Below are 21,653 nucleotides of genomic sequence, written 5' to 3'. Positions count from 1 at the left end.
AATCAGCTGCATGGCAGATCTAAAACTTGCTTCTATCCTACAACTCAATATGGATCAACCCCCAAATCAATATAAGATACATTTATAACTAGAGTGGGATGCTCATTTTTGCCATATCTTTCCATGTTTTCTACAGTTTATGTTCAGGTCTTTATGTTTTTTGAAGTATACTGATATTTCTATATGAAGATAACTTCAAATGCAAAACATTCCTAAGCTTGAAAACATGTTTGTGTGAAAAAAAATCATCTGTAAAGTTGGGTTAAAGGGTGTTTGAAATTTCCTGATATTTTGTCAATGGGGGACACATATTCGCCGTTTTTACACATCTTTTTAAAACCAAATAACTGCAGCTTCATATAATATTTATCAAATAAATTTCATTATAGATGAACAGCACCCATTCAAAGGTGTAAAAAACAGAAATGTAGGCCAATCAGTAAAAAAAATACAGAGAAAAAGTTCTTTGAAAAACCTGTTTTCTTTCAGGAAATTGACCGAAATTCGTTGTCCGTATTTCGACCCTTTTGCAGTAAGTGCCGTAATCTTATCTAAGTTTAAAAAATAATCATATTTGTTATAAAATCCTAATTAATCGGCATATTTATTCCATTTCAGCCATCCTTTGACATTTTTACACCTCAAAATCATAAAAAGGCGAAATTGTGTCCCCGGCGAATATGAGCCCCCCACTCTACATGTCAGAAATACCACCTCTCGTTCCATTATTGTATCTTAATTTACTTAACTAGATGCATAATTTCTAAGATAATAAAAATTGGTTCAGTATTTATCATCTCGCTCATTACTGTGAATTCATTTACTTTGGCTGGTATTATTTTCATGGATTGAGGAAAACTGGCATTATCACGGAAAGTTGTTTCTGTAGTTTTGCCAATCTTTGCATACAAAGCCTATAGAAAATTTTATGAATTTGTTTTCCATGGAACATGTAAATTCGATTTTCACCTGTACCCACAAAACCCACAAAAATTTGGTATTCCATAAATAATAATAAATTTCCAGTATAGAATTCATCATTAACTTTTAAAACCTACATTCCTTTGCAATTTAAATTTAATCAATTATCACTGTAGGCATGTATGTACATTTACAATTAACACTTGTCATCATTTGTAGAAAAAAAATTAATTTGTATCTCTGCATATGTTAATTTTTAAGACTTAACATCTGTTGTATTGAATAATTTCAATTTTAATTTTCACCTCAGCATTTGTTTACCAACATTTAAATTTGGGAGATAACATTTGTCATACTAAATATGTATATTTTCTAGACCTCAGCATGTTTACATAAGTTGCATGTATCTTTTCAGGGACTAATTTTAATTGACACCTCAGCATTTATCTATTGACACCTCAGCATTTATCTACATCACCAACATTTATTTATATTCATGATATTTGGGATCTAGCATCTATTATTTTGAATGCATTTATATCTTAATTACCCTTAGGACCTATTTTATACATCAGTACCAGGTGAATTTTAGACCTTACATTTCTTATATTCAATACAAATAGATTCCACAACTGCAACAAGTGTGTTACAATATTTCTCCAATCAAGACAGTTAAATTTTAATATTTAAAGCGTGAGGCTTTGCCGAGCTTTTTAAATAGTTAAAATTTAACTGTTGAGAGTGGAGAAATATCATAATACACGAGTTATAGTGGTGGAATCTGTTTCTCTAATGATTTGTATTCTTCTTTTTCAAAGATTTGAAGAAAGTTGTGTACTTTTTATGTGACGTCATCAGGCATGTTATGCATTTTCTTTTCCACATTGGCTAGAGGTATAGGGGGAGGGTTGAGATCTCATTAACATGTTTAACCCAGCCGCATTTTTGCACCTGTCCCAAGTCAGAAGCCTCTGGTCTTTGTTAGTCTTGTATTATTCTAATTTTAGTTTCTTGTGTACAATTTGGAAATTAGTATGGCATTCATTATCACTGGACTAGTATATATTTGTAATGGGGACAGCTGAAGGACGCCTCCGGGTGCAGGAATTTTTGGTTACATTGAAGACCTGTTGGTGACCTTCTGCTGTTGTTTTTTCTATGGTCGGGTTGTTGTCTCTTTGATACATTCCCCATATCCATTCTCAATTTTATGGTCACTTTTTATCATGACGTCACAATAGGAAACAAAGAAAATTTAACATCACAATAAAATCTCGACCAATCATTTGCTGAGAACAAATTTTGCACTAGAGATTAGAAATATTTTTCTCACACCATTCAGGAAATGTGAAAATAGCATGAAAATTAGAGAAATGCATATCCAGACCTGAACATTGTTGGACATCTTTTTACATTCAGTAGAATTGTATTAAACCTTTTATATCTTAGCATTAGGATCATTTTACATTAGTAGCAAGTATACGTACGTACGTTGGACCCAAGATCTGTTCTACTACATATATTGAGATTTAGACCTGAGTGCCTTTTAAATGAGTAGCATGTGTATTTTGGACCTAACTTTTGTTATATTCAATAAATTTATATTAAGATTAAAACATCTTATTACATCAGTAGAAGTGTTTTTCTTTTAGGTCCTACCAGTAACAACTGTTGTATTGAGTAAAAAAATAGTTTTAAATCTTAGTCTTAGGATCTGTTTTAACCTCAGTTGCAAAGTATATTTTGAACCTAACATATTGTTTGGTGTAATAAATAAATTCCTATCAAGGCATTAACATCTTTTTACATCAGTAGACTTGTTTTCCTTTTGTGAACTAACAACTGTTGTATATATTGGTATATATACTATATTTTTAAACTGTTGTATTAAACCTTGATACCTTAGCCTTAGGATCTGTTTCAAGTATATTTTGGACCTAACATTTATATTGTTGTATTATGTTAAGATTTGGACTTTGGTATCTGTTTTCATTTGACAGTAGAATATTTTTCTTTTGAGTACTTTCAACTGTGAATTCAATCTTCATATTTAGACTTGAATATTTGTTTACATCAGTAGAAATGAGGGGTTTATTTTGGGACCTTACAACTGTTGTATGACACCTTTTATATTTACACCTTGGTATCTGTTGACAGTTTACACAGCAAAATTTATATTTAGGAACTAACAATTATTGTATTAATAAAAACTGTTGTATTAATAAAAATTACCATTTACACCTTATCATGTTTTTACAATTTAGTAGGAAGTATATTTGGGAACTAACATTTATCCAATTAAACACATTTATATCTAGACCCAAACATTTGTTAACATCAGTAAAACATATTTTGGGACCTAATATCATGTAGCTAGTATTTAATATGCTTATAATTAGACCTAAGAATCTGTTCATATCAGCAGCATGTATTTTGGAACCAAACATTGTTGTATTAAATGAATTTATACCTAGACCTTAATATCTGTTTGTAGTCATGAACCTGTTGTTCAGTGGTTCATGAGTGTTTCGCGTTGCTTGTTTGTTTATATAGATTAAACTGTATGATTTGTTATAGATGTAGTTAATTTTTTGGGCCCTTTATAGCTTGCTGTTCAATGTGAGCCGGGGGCCCTTTATAGCTTGCTGTTCAATGTGAGCCAATACTCTGTGAGTCTGTGTTGCAGACCTTACTTTGACCTATAATTGTTTACTTTTTACACATTGTGGCTTGAATGGAGGGTTGTCTCATTGGCACTCATACCACATCTTCTTATATCTATATAGTATACACAGCATTGTTTATATTTGGAACCTAGGTTCATTTTGCATCCTACTTTTTTAAGTATCAGCCTCCTATTTTATTATTGTCATCCAGAACAAGGAACCTACCATTCTTTAGTAATAATTCCCTCAGCTGTCTGTCGATTTCATTCTGTTCACCTTCCAGTTCTTGAGCTCTGGATCTGTAATTAAATATGTAAAATTGATAACAAATATCTGGAGAAATTGTAAAGCTTTTATTGTGGTTTTTTTTACAAGGACAGTGGCAAAAAAGATTTTGTTTGATGATATTGTTGCATAATTGTTTCTAGCTTTTGTTTATATTTTATACAAATTAGATCGTTGGGTTTCCTGTTTGAATGGTTTTACACTAGTCATTTTTTTAGCCTTTTATGGACAGCCTTACTTTGTCCTACTCTTTTAACTAGTTGTGACTTGGATGGAGAGTTGTCTCATTGGCACTCATACCAACTCTTCTTATATCTATTTGAATTTAATTCAAAGTCAAGCATTTGATTTTAATTTTATGTTTTTTTTTTATATATTTCAGAGTTTAGAATGACGTCCATTATCCCTGAACTACATGTAGTACATATCTTTGATTAGGGGCTAGCAGAAGCACGCCCCAAGATGTAGAATTTTTCTTGCTGTATTGAAGACCCATTGGGTGGCCTTGGACTGTTTCTGCTCTTTGGTAGGGTTGTTGTCTCTTTAACACATTCCCATTCTCAATTTTATCTCAATGTGATTAGTTATAATATCTAGCTCAAGTGTAAAACCTAATAAAAATGTATTTGCATTAAAAAAAATCTAACAGATTTTTTTTTACAAATTATCTAAAATGAGCCATGGTTTCCTCTATTCAGTTATGTCTTTGTCATTGAAGAGACATTTCTTGTCTAAATGTGCACCTGGTTCAGTGAAAATAGAACCATTAATTGTGTTATACTGTATCATTGTCCCCCTTAACATGCTAAAGGAAAATTAAATGACTGACTTTTCAAAAGGTAGTTATTATTCTTCTGTGCTTATTTTAAAAATTCCAATAGAGAACATATTTTACATTATTGTAATTATAAACCAATTTTCAAGAAATTTCGGCAATTAATCTTCTGTGTACAAAGATTGCTGACAAGAGTTATTTCTCTTACTTACAGGAATGTCAAGAGTTATTTCCCTTACTTACAAATATGTCAAGTTATTTCCCTTACTTACAGATGTGTATAGTTATTTCCCTTACTTACAGATGTGTCAAGAGTTATTTCCCTTACTTACAGGAATGTCAAGAGTTATTTCCCTTACTTACATATATGTCAAAAGTTTTTTTCCCTTACTTACAGGAATGTCAAGAGTTATTTCCCTTACTTACAGCAATGTCAAGAGTTATTTCCCTTACTTACAGATATGTCAAAAGTTATTTCCCTTACTTACAGGAATGTCAAGAGTTATTTCCCTTACTGACAGGAATGTCAAGAGTTATTTCCCTTACTTACAGGAATGTCAAGAGTTATTTCCCTTACTGACAGGAATGTCAAGAGTTATTTCCCATACTTACTGATATGTCAAGTTTTATTTCCCTTACTTACAGAAATGCCAAGAGTTATTTCCCTTACTTACAGATATGTCGAGATATTTCCCTTACTTACAGATATGTCAAGAGTTATTTCCCTTACTTACAGTTATGTCAAGAGTAATTTCCCTTACTCACAGTTATGTCAAGAGTAATTTCCCTTACTTACAGTTATGTCAAGAGTTATTTCCCTTACTTACAGTAATGTCAAGAGTAATTTCCCTTACTTACAGTTATGTCAAGATATATTTCCCTTACTTACAGTTATGTCAAGAGTTATTTACCTTACTAACAGATATGTCAAGAGTTATTTCCCTTACTTACAGATATGTCAAGAGTTATTTCCCTTACTTACAGTTATGTCAAGATATATTTCCCTTACTTACAGTTATGTCAAGAGTTATTTCCCTTACTTACAGATATGTCAAGAGTTATTTCCCTTACTTACAGTTATGTCAAGATATATTTCCCTTACTTACAGTTATGTCAAGAGTTATTTACCTTACTAACAGATATGTCAAGAGTAATTTCCCTTACTTACAGTTATGTCAAGATATATTTCCCTTACTTACAGTTATGTCAAGAGTTATTTACCTTACTAACAGATATGTCAAGAGTTATTTCCCTTACTTACAGATATGTCAAGAGTTATTTCCCTTACTTACAGTTATGTCAAGATATATTTCCCTTACTTACAGTTATGTCAAGAGTTATTTACCTTACTAACAGATATGTCAAGATATATTTCCCTTACTTACAGTTATGTCAAGAGTTATTTCCCTTACTTACAGATATGTCAAGAGTTATTTCCCTTACTTACAGGAATGTCAAGAGTTATTTCCCTTACTTACAGGAATGTCAAGAGTTATTTCCCTTACTTACAGATATGTCAAGAGTTATTTCCCTTATTACAGATATGTCAAGAGTTATTTCCCTTACTTACAGATATGTCAAGAGTTATTTCCCTTACTAACAGATATGTCAAGAGTTATTTCCCTTACTTACAGATATATCAGATCAGCCTCCTTCCTGACCAGCTCATTTTTGTTGTTGACCAATTCAAACCATTCTACCATCATCTTATCATCTTCTTCTTCTTGAACTGAAAAAAATATATATTTCAATGACTCTAAGAATAAGGGCAAAAACATTTTCTTTTATTTCCCCTTAATTAATTGCTCTGTATACTTTAGGACATTAAAGCTGTCAATGATTTGGCCCATGAAATATATACTGCATTCTGTTTTAAAATGTTTTTAATTCATTGTGAAAACAATGTAGTATCTAGACATTAACTTACATTAAGGTTTTGTAACACACTTAATTTGTCTTTTCAAATGGAAGGAACCACGTTATTAATTAAAATGAAAGATTTTTAAGGTATAAATTCTGGTTTATTTGTGACAAATTAAAAGGCTTTTTTATTTTATTTTAACCCAAATACTTTGAAGGGTTTGAAAACCATACACATTTAAAATATGCAAGAAATATTGGGGTTGTATGACCAGTCACCACAAATACTGACGATTGTGCACACCGATTAATTCTCCGACTACCCTTCACCATATATTTTAATAGTACAACATTAATGCAATTCAGAATTAATGTTATAAGCTCTGGGTTTTTTTTAAGTTAGAATTCATTAGGTTTTATTTTGCAATATTAATTATTTAAAAAAAGTTTGAAAGTTGAAAAAAAAATTAATACTGCTACATATCTATAATGTATGAGTGTCAATCATTATTAGCTAGCAAAATTTAAAAATAAAAAAAAACTAGAGGCTCTAAAGAGCCTGTGTCGCTCACCTTGGTCTATGTTAATATTAAACATTGTACACAAATGAATTCATGACAAAATTGTGTTTTGGTGATGGTGATGTGTTTGAAGATCTTACTTTACTAAATATTTTTGCTGCTTACAATTATCTCTATCTATAACAGTAGTTTCTGTGGAAAATGTTAGTGAAAATCTACAAATTTTGTGAAAATTGTTAAAAAATGACTATGAAGGGCAATAACTCCTCAGGGGGTCAATTGACTATTTTGGTCATGTTGACTCATTTTTAGTTCTTACTTTACTGTACATTATTGCTGTTTACAGTTTATCTCTATCTATAATAATATTCAAGATAACAACAAAAAAACAGCAAAATTTCCTCAAAATTACCAATTTAGGGGCAGCAACCTAACAACCGATGATCCAATTCATCTGAAAATTCCTGGGCAGATAGATCTTGACCTGATCAACAATTTCAACTCTGTCAGATTTGCTCTTAATGCTTTGTTTTTTGGGTTATAAGCCAAAAACTGCATTTTACTCCCATGTTCTATTTTTAGCCATGGCCGCCATCTTGGTTGGTTGGCCAAGTTACTGGACACAATTTTTATACTAGATACCCCAAAGATGATTGTGGCCAAGTTTCAATTAATTTGGCCCAGTAGTTTCAGAGGAGAAGATTTTTCTAAAAGATAACTAAGATTTACGTAAAATGGTTAAAAATTGACTATAAAGAGCAATAACTCCTCTACAGTGGTCAACTGACCATTTTGGTCATGTTGACTCATTTTTAGTTCTTACTTTACTGTACATTATTGCTGTTTACAGTTTATCTCTATCTATAATAATATTCAAGATAACAACAAAAAAACAGCAAAATTTCCTCAAAATTACCAATTTAGGGGCAGCAACCTAACAACCGATGATCCAATTCATCTGAAAATTCCTGGGCAGATAGATCTTGACCTGATCAACAATTTCAACTCTGTCAGATTTGCTCTTAATGCTTTGTTTTTTGGGTTATAAGCCAAAAACTGCATTTTACTCCCATGTTCTATTTTTAGCCATGGCCGCCATCTTGGTTGGTTGGCCAAGTTACTGGACACAATTGTTATACTAGATACCCCAAAGATGATTGTGGCCAAGTTTCAATTAATTTGGCCCAGTAGTTTCAGAGGAGAAGATTTTTCTAAAAGATAACTAAGATTTACGTAAAATGGTTAAAAATTGACTATAAAGAGCAATAACTCCTCTACAGTGGTCAACTGACCATTTTGGTCATGTTGACTTATTTGTAGATCTTACTTTGCTGAACATTATTGCTGTTTACAGTTTTTCTCTATCTATAATAATATTCAAGATAATAACCAAAAACAGCAAAATTTCCTTAAAATTACTGATTCAGGGGCAGCAACCTAACAACGGAATGTCAGATTCATCTGAAAATTTCAAGGCAGATAGATCTTAGGATAGACGCAGGACGACGACGACGGACGACGACAGACGACGGACGCCAAGTGAAGAGAAAAGCTCACTTGGCCCTTCAGGCCAGGTGAGCTAAAAATAAATAAAAGTAACATTAAAACTACAAAAATTTTAATAAGTCACTTCTTGTTTTCTTCAATAATTTTAATTTTCTAAGTAAATTTGAATTGCTACAAAAATAAGAGAAATCAAGTAAAAACTGTTTACAGGAGGCGTATAAACACAAAAAAGAAATCTAAAATAGTAAAATATTAAATGATAATAAAGTGCAAATATGTATTTTTCCATAAATACATTACTAAACCAAATAAAATATTTTTAATCCATCTTTCCATTTTATGATTTTTTTATCTCTAAACCAAACTAAAATATCGCTTTTTGCCCATTCCATGCAATAATTTGAAAATGTAAAATTTACTGTTAGTGGTTTTCACTGCATACCCACACTGTGAAAGGCGTTTATCTCTTACCCATGGGAGTAATGTCTAACTCATCTAAGTCTGCAAGGAATGTAATAAAGTCAGCATGGTTTTGGTATTGGTCACCTAAAGGGAGTTGAGTTCATAACAAGAAAAAATGTTTGCCATAAAACCATATAACAGAGTTTTCAAAAGTGGTGGTCCATTAAGTTCATGATTCCTAGCCATCAAAATTTTTCAAAGGCCAACGCAATTTCGTTATTTAGCAATAAAAACAATAGTGAGATCAAGCAGATTTCTTTAAGAACTATCAGCATGATCAGCATTAAAGATTTAAAAAAATTGAAAGAAGGTTGACATCCAATTTTGGAATTTTGTAAGTTATCTGTTGTTGCATCCATGTATACGTACATACACTTTTTATATCTTTGCATTTTGACATAATAAAGATCGAGTTTTAATTCATATAGGGTTTTTGTGTTGTTGAAATATTGTCCCCTGTATCTAAATTCTATTTAATGTTTTTAGCGAGATCATGGCATGATTATGGCAATATCATGACAATAGCATGGCAATATCATGGCAAGAGCATGGCAAAAAGACAAAATTCTCTTCTTGGTAAGAACTCTTCCCTCACATATAGGAATTTTGTTGTTTTGATACATGGGTATTTAACAATGTGTATTCACTAGCAACAAGCTATATGACTATAATGGCCTACGGAAATGACTAGCATCAAGCAATAATGAAAACATGAAGTACATAATAAGCTAAAATCTAGCTTCAAATTTTTCAAATAATTATAATGTTTTATCTTAATTCCCTATATTAAATAACCTTTTAATATAAATCTGTTGAATGAACTTAAACGAGTTTGATAAACACCATAATAGTTACACAATAACCATAAATAAATAAATTTCTTCACATTAATATCAAGGTTTTCCAATGACCCCTTATTCATTTCTTCAGATGAGAAGCATGGTCCTTATAAAACAATTCAATGAGATTCTAGCTCTGATGGAACATTGATTACATTGTACAGCACTCATTGTTGAAACAGAAAAAAAAAGACATACAAAAAAATTAGAAAATACAGTCGTGACAGTGAAAAAGTGACTTGTGACTCATGACCCCCTTTAGCTCCTTTCTAGACAAAAAAGTTAAATATTGATATCTCTTATTTTCTAATCAAGACCATGAAAAACAAAAAAAACAAAAAAATGAAATATTAGTTTTTGATCTTTTATGCATCCCTACTAAAATTTTTGTTTCAAGTTTAAATAAGTATCACATATAACTCAATTAATTATATTTAACAACCATTGCCATGAGAGCTACCATTGACTTTGAAAAAATATAAAAATCTTAAAATTTTTTTGAAATGTCAACCAATCGTGCACTGCATGGTATAACGCAATAAAAAATTTACAGGGGAAATATGAAAAGCACGCCTTTGCTGTAATGTTGTTATATTACAGATTTTTTTATCCAAATGAAATGTATAAACTTTATTGTATTTCAAAAAAGCATAATATGGCTGATCTGCTTGTTAAGCTGAATGGCTTTGCATTAAATTAAGCTGCAGCTTGGCGATGACCTATTGCTTTAATTTCTATACGAACTCTAGATGTTTAATGATCAAGGCACACAAAGTGCAAAAGTTACAACATTTATACAACTTAAAATTCCTTCCAAAAATGTCAAAGATCACAAAAATCTAACCAAATGTTTCTTGTCAGAAAATCATGAATACATAAATATTATGAACATAATAAATTTTTCATTATAGATGCATAGATGCACAGTGTGTCTAAAATTCATCTTGAAAATTCTTGCTAAATTCTTTCACTTTTTATTGAAAGTCTTATATATGTCTAAGTTTTAAGAACTAGTTTTAGGATTCAATTTTTTCCTGTTAGTTTTTACAAGAATTACACTGCGAAATTTACCTATTTTTTAAAACATTAACAATAGAATATGAACATTTCTGAACCTTCTGACAAGAAATCCGATAAATTTTGCCGTTATCTCTGATTTTCATTTCTACAACTTCTGCAGCTAACGTTACTGCCTAAACTGCCCAGAATCTGGACTGATTAAAACCCTTTGTTAGTGAAAGTGACTACATATGTTAGTGAACATCTACTCAAGGTCATTACCATAGCAACCGACATTAAATGAAATGATTGGCTAAAGCCATGTATTACCCTACTGAATCCCAACAATTCCATGGCATGGTAGGCTGTGATCTGTTTCAGCGAAAAAAGCATAATACACATTTATTAATTTGCATGATATAATGATATAATGATTGTTAATTCATATTCATGATCTAATTTTGTTCTTCAAAAAAATATGTTATAAATGACTCATTCTGTCAAATCTCGACCAACTTGCAATTTTGGCAAATGGCAAGAATGAACTGTGAATGTGAATGGCAAAGTTTTCTGTACAAAAAATTACTTTTATAATCTTCAGTAACAATGCTCTGTACAGAGAGTTACTTGTCACCTGTACAGGGAATTGCTTGTCACCTGTACAGGGAATTGCTTGTCACCTGTACAGGGACTTGCTGGTCAGCTGTATAGGTAGTTACTGATCATGATCAACTAAAGGAAAAATTGAACAAGATATCAGAAACTATGTTACAGTGTGATCAATAAACTTAGAACATGTACATGAATTAACAATGTTTTGAATTTTGACTGCTGATATCTTTAAATATTTCTGAAAATAGATAATTATTAAAAAATCATCAAGTTCTAAAAAAAATTTCTCATTAATGATTTCTTGAAAACTCAACAATCAAAATGATGAAATACAGCATTAGTAATATCTTCTGTCTGAATTCCATGGCAACCAATATTTTATGTAATGTCAGAAATCGGCATTTCCAAAGTGTAACTTATTTACAATATTTCAACTTGGTATTTTTCAAATATTTTGATTTTATCATTAAAAATTTCCGTCAAGATATAAAAGATTTTGGTCAGACTACTAATGCTGTATTTTGCAACGTGAATTTTGTTAGTTATGATAATGATATATATACCTTACCTAAGTACCACTACAGAGAAAAAGTTTACTAATGATCTCATGTACTAATCTACTGGTGACAGGACTATTCCAGAGAGACTAATCCAAAAAACTTTAATTGCCCAGCCAAACCCCCCTTTTTAATCATTGATCATATTTTTCTTTCTTTCAGAATACAAATTTGATTCAAATCATTTAAATATTCTGGAATAGTCCAAAACAAATTTGCCTACTGGGAAACTGAGTGTAATTCAAAAAGAAAAATAATATAAGCATCATCCTCTACTTTTTTCAAGTTCTTATTTCATAAAATGCTCAACCTTCATTTTCAAACAACTAACTTAAAAAAATATGTCATTTTACATAATAATACAAGTAACAATTCTTTTTTCTTAAATTGAATCTTAACTTTCAAATGATCTAGCAAAGAATTTGTTTTAAATGAATTGAATTATAAAGCATCAAATTGCTCACACATGAAGAATTTCTCTGGCTACATGTATATAAAAGCTTATGTTCTTGCCAAACTGACTATAGCCTAGATGTTAAACAAATATGTGCAATGATAAGAGCATTAGTAAATTTACAGAAGATAAAATTTCAAATATTCACTCTTAGTAAAAAAGAGAGACATGTTAAGACATGGTCTCACATGGACAAATAACAAATACTTCTAGATAAGTAGAGTTATGTCCCTTTATACTAATACTGGGTCTTTTTAGAATGACAAATTTTTATTTTAAAACCTTTTCTGCTAAATTTTAATTATTGCTTAATGAAATTGTTTTGGTACAAAAGGTCATTAAACCACTACATAATAAAATTAGTATGCTGCAATGCATTAAACACTGAAAATCACTATGACTCTAATCACATCAAAAAGCTATATAAAAATATCTGACCTAAAGAATGTAAAAAAAAAATTTGGTCAATGGCTGCAAAACTACAATTATATAATCAGAATAAATAACCAGTACAACTACGTGTTTACATTTAGTGACATAACTTTTCAAATGTTATATAATGTGTATTCCAATATAGATATATTTAGTACTACTGTATAATATCCCAAACATACAATAAAGATGCATATATGAAAAGTACAGAACACCACAAAAGTGTTAAATGTGTATGAAATGTATATATTTAGAGGGTGTTTAAAGGCAGTCCTTAAGTTTTAAAGAGAGTGTTGAAGGCTTCAATAATAAAATATATTTTAGATATTTCTAAATTTCTTATTGATTATCAAAAATTATAATTAATAATCGTCCAATTTCTTTCTTTCTAATAACTGATAAATGAAAAATCACTAAAAAACAAACCTTTTCTGATTGAATCTTCGAGTTGGCGTCCTCTGATTTCTAGTTCTGTAAGTCGGGAATCTATCTGTGTTAACTGTTTCTGTATCTCAGATGGTGACAATCTTCTCTGGTCTCCCTAATATTAAATATTATAATGATGATTTTTATATTCAAAGATTTTGAAAATATACACGATTAATATAGAAGAACCTCCTGACCTGCTTTTTAGTTATTTTTTACGATTCCTAGCATTCAATAGTTTGGACAAATATACACTAACAACGAACATTTAGATACTATAAATCTCATCATGTTTTTAATGCTAACTAATGCTTACAGATCTCACCTCATTTAGACAAGATCTATGGCATGTATGGTAAATGTGTATAGTTATCAAAGCAGTAGTTCTTTTTTTTTGGTGAACATTTTTTTCTTTTTTCTCTATTAAAATTAAAATATCTCAACTTCAAAAACAATAAATGACCAAGCTTACAACAAAATTTAATCATTGAAAAGAAGAAAATACAAAATATGAAAGAGAGGTAACGAAATAAACTTACATCTTTTAAGGGTGGAGGTGGTCTGCTTGGTTTGTGTGGTGAACCTGCTTTAGGACTACCATGAATATATGTTGGTGGTCTAGGAGGCTTTGATTTCTCATCTTTTTCTTCCTCCTTTTTGCCTTGTGAGAAATTAAATTTAACATTCACAGAAATTTTCTTTTTATCATTATCTTTGTTATCTCCCTTTTCTATTTGACTTGGAACAGCTGGTAAAATTCTTTTCTGAACATTTGCACTTTCCCGTTTATCCTCTGTGATTGTAATATCAACCCTACTTGGTTTTAAAGGAGCACTGATTCTATCATTTGGAAGTTTTGTCTCCTCTTTTGGCCTAAGTTGATCTTTGGCGACATCTATTTGAGGTTTTGCTTTTTCAGGATCAACATATCCCCCCTTTCTTGCTTCCATTCTTTTTTCAGCTTCTATTTGCCACTGTGGTTTCTGTTCCAATTTAAACTTATCAGATAGTACGTCCACAGTTTTTGGACGCGGAGACACTTTGGACATTTCTGTTTTAGGTCTTAAATGTGGATCCTTTTCAAATTGTGTCTTTGGAGTTTCAGAAGTCTTTTTATCAGATAATAAGTCTGCTGATTTTGGTCGTACATTTTTATTTTTTTCTAGCTGACGTTTCCATTCAGGAATGTCTGTATCCATTTTAGAAATATTTTTAAGATGAGATTCTTTGTTTCCAGAGTGTTTATTTTGATCATTATCACTGAGAGGCTTTGTCAATATTGCACTTTTCACACGGCCTTTTTGGTCTTGACTTTGATTATCCAGAACTCCAGTTGTGTTTCGCTGATTAAACAAATCTTCACTTGGACTAGTATCGCTTGATTTCTGTTTTCTTCGGATATTGGCAAGATTTGACAACAATCCACCAAGAACTTGTTTCTCATCTTCCTTCGGACTAGGGGTAAACACAACTGCTACCATTTCATTTTTATTTGCGTCATTTTTTGTTAAATCAATGGCTTCTTCCACACTCATTTGTCGATTGTCACCAAATTTAGGTTTGGATAAAGGTGGAGAAAGGTTTGATGATCTTTGATGTGTAGTTTTGGGAGAAGTTTTATTCTCCTTAGAACTGGAACTGAATTTTGAACTATCTGACGATGCACTGGAATCTGAGAATGTCGGGGAGAACTGTTTTGCCCTTGGAGAAATAAACAAATTACTTCCTCTATCAGGAGAATTGGAATTTCTTGAAGAACTTGCTTCATTTTTAGCACTAATCTGTGGAGATCGTCTCCCTTTGGATTTATCTCCAAAATTGACCGTCACTTTAGCACTTGTACCTACAGCATCTGATTCAGGTGATAATAAATTAGACTTGGTTAGTTGTGGAGGGGGTGGTTGGGATGGTAAAGGGGGTGGGGATAAAGGGGATATGTCACTACTTGAAGATAATTTCAGTCCAGTAGACAAAAGGTGACTTTTGCCAGGAGACTTTTCTCTCTTTTTAGATAAAATTCCATTTAATTGTGATTTCTCCTTTTCATCTCGCCCAGTTCTAGGAGTTGGCACAGGTTTTAACTTGACCTCATTTATTTCACTAGTGTCCATAGGTTCAATGTGGGTTTTTGGTTTCCTTGGTGATGGAATAGGACTTGATTTTTTAGTGTCTATTTTTGTTTCCAGATTCAATTCTGAGGGTCTTTCTTTCTTACTTTTAGCAGCATCCTTGGAAATAGTTTTATCACTGATAACAGTTATATCTGGTTTACTTATATCTTTGTTCGTCGACTTAGAACTGTGTTTGTCCTGATTGGCTGTTGCTTTGGATGGCACTGAATCTTCTGTATCCATTTTCACAATTTTTCTAGCTTCATTCCTACGTTGCCAAAAATCCGGTTGTTTTTCAGATTTTGCAGCCTTATTTGTGTCATTTTCACTTTTAACTTTATCACTCTGTTTCTTTGCCTCATTTTCACTTTTCACTTTGTCGCTTATTTTTTTCAGTTCAGACTTATTAAATACTTTGCTTGTAGGTGAGAGTTCACTATGCCTAAAACAATGGCGATGGAAGAGTTTATTTTTGTCCACATGGCGTTCCATTAAATACACTTTGTCTCCACAGATGTGACACTTATCTCCCATTGATGGTCGGTCTTTTGACTGAAATTAAATAACATATTGAATAATTATATTACACAACCTTAATAACTTCTTATATAATAATTCCAGTTTACAAACAAAACAAACTAGAATACTGTTTTCTGCTCTTTTGTCAAGTTGTTGTCTCTTAAAGTTAAACACATTCCCCATCTCCATTCTCAATTTTATGTTTTTATGATTCTCAAAACACTCTTGTGTCGAGAGTTTTTATTTGTGATTTTTTTTCTCAAAAACAAATTCTGAAACTGTTATTTGTCACATCATTTATCCTTTTTCAGTTTCAAATTCTAATTTACATTTTTGGGCAAAATTGTGTGCTTTTAAATTGTACTTAAAGTTAATAGACCACTTTCAAGTTCATCCGTCACCGGAAAAAACTCTTCAATTATATGCCCCTTTATGACGTCATTTACCAGATACAGGGGGTTGCCTGTATCCCTGCACTATTTATGTTTATCAAGGGTCTTGGTGATCCTCATTAGGCAGGATAAACAAGAAATAATGGTTGTTCTCTAGTTACTTAACGACAATTCCCTAATGACAGCAATGCTGATAGTCAATTTTGAGAATTCAATTTGTCGAATAATTCGTACAATTTAGAATTACAGTTTTTAAACCACTCACTCAACATTGGAATGGAAGTGACGACGCCCCTAGACGCACAAATGACGTTCACTAAAACCAGAGTTTTTGACGGATATGTATCGAACTGGAAAGTTGTCTATTCTGTCTGTCTTCTGTTAAATATATATATATAACCTGCTGATCTGTCTTTTGGTTGTTTGTGTACATGTTTTTGCTTCAGTATCAACTTTTACAATTTGAAAGCTGACTTTTACAATTAAAAAACTTCCACAGTTGTTATATATAAAACATTTGATCCTAAGAGTTTTATTTTTGTGTTGATGTTTCACTAATATGATTCTCACATGGCAACTCAGTTTATCAAATTATATCTATAAAAGGAGTACTTCTTAAACTTCTATTAAGGTGTTTAAAGAGTATATTTTGTGAAAACAACCATGGAAATCTTACAGGTGTTTTAGCATTTTGATGACTGGGTGTTAGTCTCTTGGCCTCAGGTCCACCAGGCTCTATGTCTGGTTGGTGACGTTTTGTAGCTACAGTTTTCTTCACATCTGGACCTCCTACTACAATAAAGAACAGGGAATATTATCTTTGAGATTAAATAATATTTCAAACAGTAGTGATTGATCAGATTTCATGATTGGGTGTGTGGATTAGATTTATAAAGTAGAAAAAAGTGGACAAAAGATGTAGAATGGCAAAAAAAATAAGAAAATAGGAAAAAAGGATGAAAAAAGAACAGGAAATTATCATTGAGAAGAAATATTTGTTTTACTAAAGCAATCTCCATATGTGTTTATGACTAGTGTCAACATTCATAGGTCATAAGTCTTTCACAACTTGTAAAGTTCCCTATATAACTTCATATAATTACAGATTTATTTTTCAAACATTGTCAACAACTTATTTTTTATTACCTCATTTTTAAATATATGCATTTTTTTTATGGTTATACGGAAATATTTTTATGAAATGTCAGTACTGAAGACTCATTCTTTCTTAGCAAATATTGAAATTGACATGTCATTTCCCCCTAGATAACCTGATATTTTTATCATACAGAAATGCATATTTGTTTTTAAACAGTGATTACCTTAAAAGAGAGGCAACATATACCAAAGTATGCAAACTCAAAATACTTTTTAAAATTAAAAATCACAAGTATTTTTCATAATTATTGCAAGAAAAGGCAGACATTTCTGAATTCAATGGTACATTGTCTTATCAGGGCCTTTTGTAGCTGACTATGCGGTATGATCTTTGCTCATTGTTGAAGGCAGTATGGTGACCTGTAGTTGTTAATGTCTGTGTCATTTTGGTCTTTTGTGGATAGTTGTCTCATTGGCAATCATACCACATCTTCTTTTTTATATAATAATCCCAATAGATTGATTTGGACAAGACATATTTTTTTTTTTTAAATAAGTTTTCAAACAAAATATATAGTGAAATTTTCAAATGGTAAAACACGTTTGACACCAAACTGTATAGCATGTTTTTCTTTTTTAAATGTAGGGGGAAAATCAAGTAAGTATAAGCTATATATGAGACATTATTTTCAATTACATAAGATTTTAATGATCATATTTTAACTATCCTAGAAATTGATTCCTATGGTGATTGGTATGCATGGTCATTTTTTTTTATCAAATAGATATAGGAAGATGTGGTGTGAGTGCCAATGAGACAACTCTCCATCCGAATAACAATTTAAAAAAAAAGTAAACCATTATAGGTCAATGTACAGCCTTCGTCACAGAGCCTTGGCTCACACCGAACAACAAGCAAAGACTATTTTTTAAATATTTCAAATGTCAACACTGAAGGATAATTTTCAGCATACTTTGCATTGCGGACCAGATAGATTACCTTCAGGATTACATTAACTAGACAAATTCAAGCTTATACCTTATAATGCTCTCGAATTGTTTTTTAATAAAAAAAAATGTTTTATTTCAATTGTCAATGATTGTGATTCCATAATAAAAATTTTTATCAAATATAAAATCAAATATATATAATAGTGACACAAGCCTATCTTGTTAAGAACAGTGAATCATTCAGTTTTCCATGTCTAGTTTGTTATTTGTTTTGTTAAAAAAACATCATTTGTCACTTCAGGATATTCATATATTTTTCACATTAGGAAAGATTTATACAAGACATCTTTCATCTAGCAACAAGTATAAACCAGTATTGACTATGTATCATGAATATCCAAAGAGGGGTTTGTTGGACTCACAAACTCGACTTTAAAAGTCACAATTCAAACAGAACATTGACTTGAACAGTGCTTATTTGTTTTCAAGGGGGGTTCCCCCCTGGCCCCTGGCTACGGCTATGTTAAAAGCTGACATTAGTTGAAAGTTTTTACACCATGTGATCTTTACACCATGTGATCTAGATTCTGACATACAAATATGAAATCATATATTCAAACTACAAAAAAAAGGTTCTATAATGGAATGTGAAAATACTTAGGGTTGAATTTAGCTATCTGATATTCAAAACTCAGTAAACAAAAAAAAGAAAATTTGAGGTTTTTCACCATCTTACAAATATATTAGCATGTTCAGTGGTTGTCGTATGTTGATGTGGTTCATAAATGTTTCTTGTTTCTTGTTTTTCATATAGACAAGACCGTTGTCTTCTTAGTTTGAAAGGTTTGCCCTTTAAAGCTTACTGTTGGGTGTGAGCCAAGGCTCCATATTGAAGACCTTTCTTTTACCTATAAACATGATAATGTTTTACTTGTACAAATTGTGACTTGAATGGAGAGTTGTCTCATTGGCACTCATACCACATCTTCTTATATTTATATTTTTTGACAAAATATTTGCATCTATCACATTCACATTATTTTTTACCACACCATGTGACTTATAACAGCTACAGCATGACCTTTGAACTCACACTGAGGTTTATCATGTAGGTTGTTATAGTACTGAGATACATAGGTGACAACACTGAGTCTGTCGAGAACTTTAATGGCCACCATGTCTGGGGCATCTAGAAATGCTGGGATATTTAGCTCTCTTTACTTACACTGAGGTTTATCATGTAGGTTGTTATAGTACTGAGATACATAGGTGACAACACTGAGTCTGTCAGGAACTTTAATGGCAACCATGTCTGGGGCATCTAGAAATGCTGGGATATTTAGCTCTCTTTCTGCCACTTCAAAAGCCTGAAAAATAAATAATTTATTCTTTCACTCAGTATTTTTAAATTCGAAATATGCTGCAAATTTTGCTGTTTTATGTTTTATTAATACAGGGTGATAAAGGGTTATTGTTGTGCAACATGTTTTGCTATTTTTATTTCACATGCAGCCGTGATAAAGGTTCGTTATTCATCGTGTTTCGTTAAATAGAAAAATTAATCAATGTGCAAGATTTTTTATATTTTGCTTTACTTGAGAAACTTTATGTGTAATCTCCATACAATTAATTCATTGATGAAAATCACAGCAAATTAACACATAAAGATCCAATCATGTCAAATATGCACTTTTTACAAGTAATCAATCTTATTTCAAGTAAAAGGAAAACTTGAACAAATTAAGAAATAAATTATTCAACATTCTGTCATATGTTTTTCATTCACACAATTCTTGTCTTTGTGTCCAGTGGTTTTATGAAATGCATAAAGATATCACTTTTTTTTTTACCAATGAGCCATATTATCTGAAAAATGTGATGAAAACAGATTTATCAATATTGATGCTTTATATTTATACATATAATTGTGTCAGAATCCAAGATATTAAACAATAAAAAAAATTGAGAATGGAAATGGGGAAATTATATATATGCCAAAGAGACATCAACCCAAACAAAGGGCAAATAACAGCCAAAGGCAACCAATATACTTGATATACATGTATTCATACACATACATGTAAATGACATTCTCAATAAATAACGGAGGAAGCAAAGGTGTTCATTCGGAACAACTAATTTTCTTCAATTGAGCTCTTAGTCATACCAGGAAAAAGTTAGTACCTGTCATTTTTTACATGACTGGATGAAATTGTGAACCCATAGGCACCTAGTGGTGACATTTCAGTGGTCACATTTCAATGGTGAAGTTTCTTAGTCCTGTATTAGGTTAAAAATGTTGACAAACTATCATAGCCATTGCATTATCATGTAAATATATTTTCTTTCTGTTATCATTTTTTTAATGAACTAAACTTTCCATAAGGCAATTTTGTGTGTTGAAGAAATTTGTTTTTTATTAAGAACATGTCAATGCGGTTATGGATTACTTCAGAGATGCAAAATGCTCAAACTGTTATCATATTTGCTTGCAAGGTGGAGATAATTTTACACAATGTATCTATAATACTGTTGATAACCAATCTTATGTTTCAATAACAGATTAATAAAAAACATCACTGGCATTGAATTCCTTTTCATTTATCCTACATATCACGTTAATATATGATATTATAGAAACTAGAGGCTCTTGATAGATCTTGACCTGATAAACACTTTAACCCCATGTTAGATTTGCTCTAAATGCCTTGGTTTTTGAGTTATAAGCCAAAAACTGCATTTTACCCTGAAGTTCTATTTTTAGCTGTGGCGGCCATCTTGGTTGGTATGACGAGTCACCGGACACAATTTTTAAACTGATACCCCATAACCCCAATGATGACTGTGGCTAAGTTTGGTTAAATTTGGCCCCGTAGTTTCAGAAAAGAAGATTTTTGTAAAAGTTTACAGACGCTGGGTCAGGTGAGCTAAAAACTCAGGAATACCAACATATTTTCAAAGGTTTTTTTTTTTTCTATTTCTATGCCTACATTTGTATCTATAGCTACAAATGTCACTTTTTCATGTTTGTGGTGATTTTTTTTTTACATCATTGGTGTATTCCTGTTACACTAGCCCTTAGGTCACAATGCTGCATGTGTTTAAAAAAAGCCTAATGTCACCAAGCTTCTTTTAAACCAATAAATATTTACACTGTTTTAAAAGTTCACTGGTGCTTTAAAGTTAAACATCAGGTCAAAATGTTCCCCATTTAACACCTCTTGGGATACAGGTCTGATTGCACCATGTTGGGGACACTGTTCTTAG

General features: G+C 31.3%; 1 protein-coding gene across 13 annotated transcripts in view; it reads right to left on the bottom strand.

Moving 5' to 3' along the window:
- The window catches only part of LOC134725171 (MICAL-like protein 1), a 49,554-nt gene that overhangs the window by 11,977 nt on the left and 15,924 nt on the right, over positions 1–21,653 (bottom strand). For 6 of the 13 annotated variants that reach the window (XM_063588777.1, XM_063588783.1, XM_063588781.1 and 3 more), the window contains exons 4-10: positions 19,612–19,753; positions 17,014–17,129; positions 13,855–15,978; positions 13,316–13,430; positions 9,006–9,035; positions 6,280–6,376; positions 3,813–3,886 (exon numbers count right to left, since the gene is read on the bottom strand). In XM_063588777.1, the coding sequence (XP_063444847.1) occupies positions 3,813–3,886; positions 6,280–6,376; positions 9,006–9,035; positions 13,316–13,430; positions 13,855–15,978; positions 17,014–17,129; positions 19,612–19,753 (2,698 nt within the window). The other 7 variants (XR_010108523.1, XR_010108527.1, XR_010108526.1 and 4 more) reach the window with 7 other exon arrangements.

This window comes from Mytilus trossulus, chromosome 7 (genome assembly GCF_036588685.1).
Source record: "Mytilus trossulus isolate FHL-02 chromosome 7, PNRI_Mtr1.1.1.hap1, whole genome shotgun sequence".
In the NCBI taxonomy this organism is placed as follows: Eukaryota; Metazoa; Mollusca; class Bivalvia; order Mytilida; family Mytilidae; genus Mytilus; species Mytilus trossulus.
This window is presented reverse-complemented; position numbering and strand designations above follow the sequence as displayed.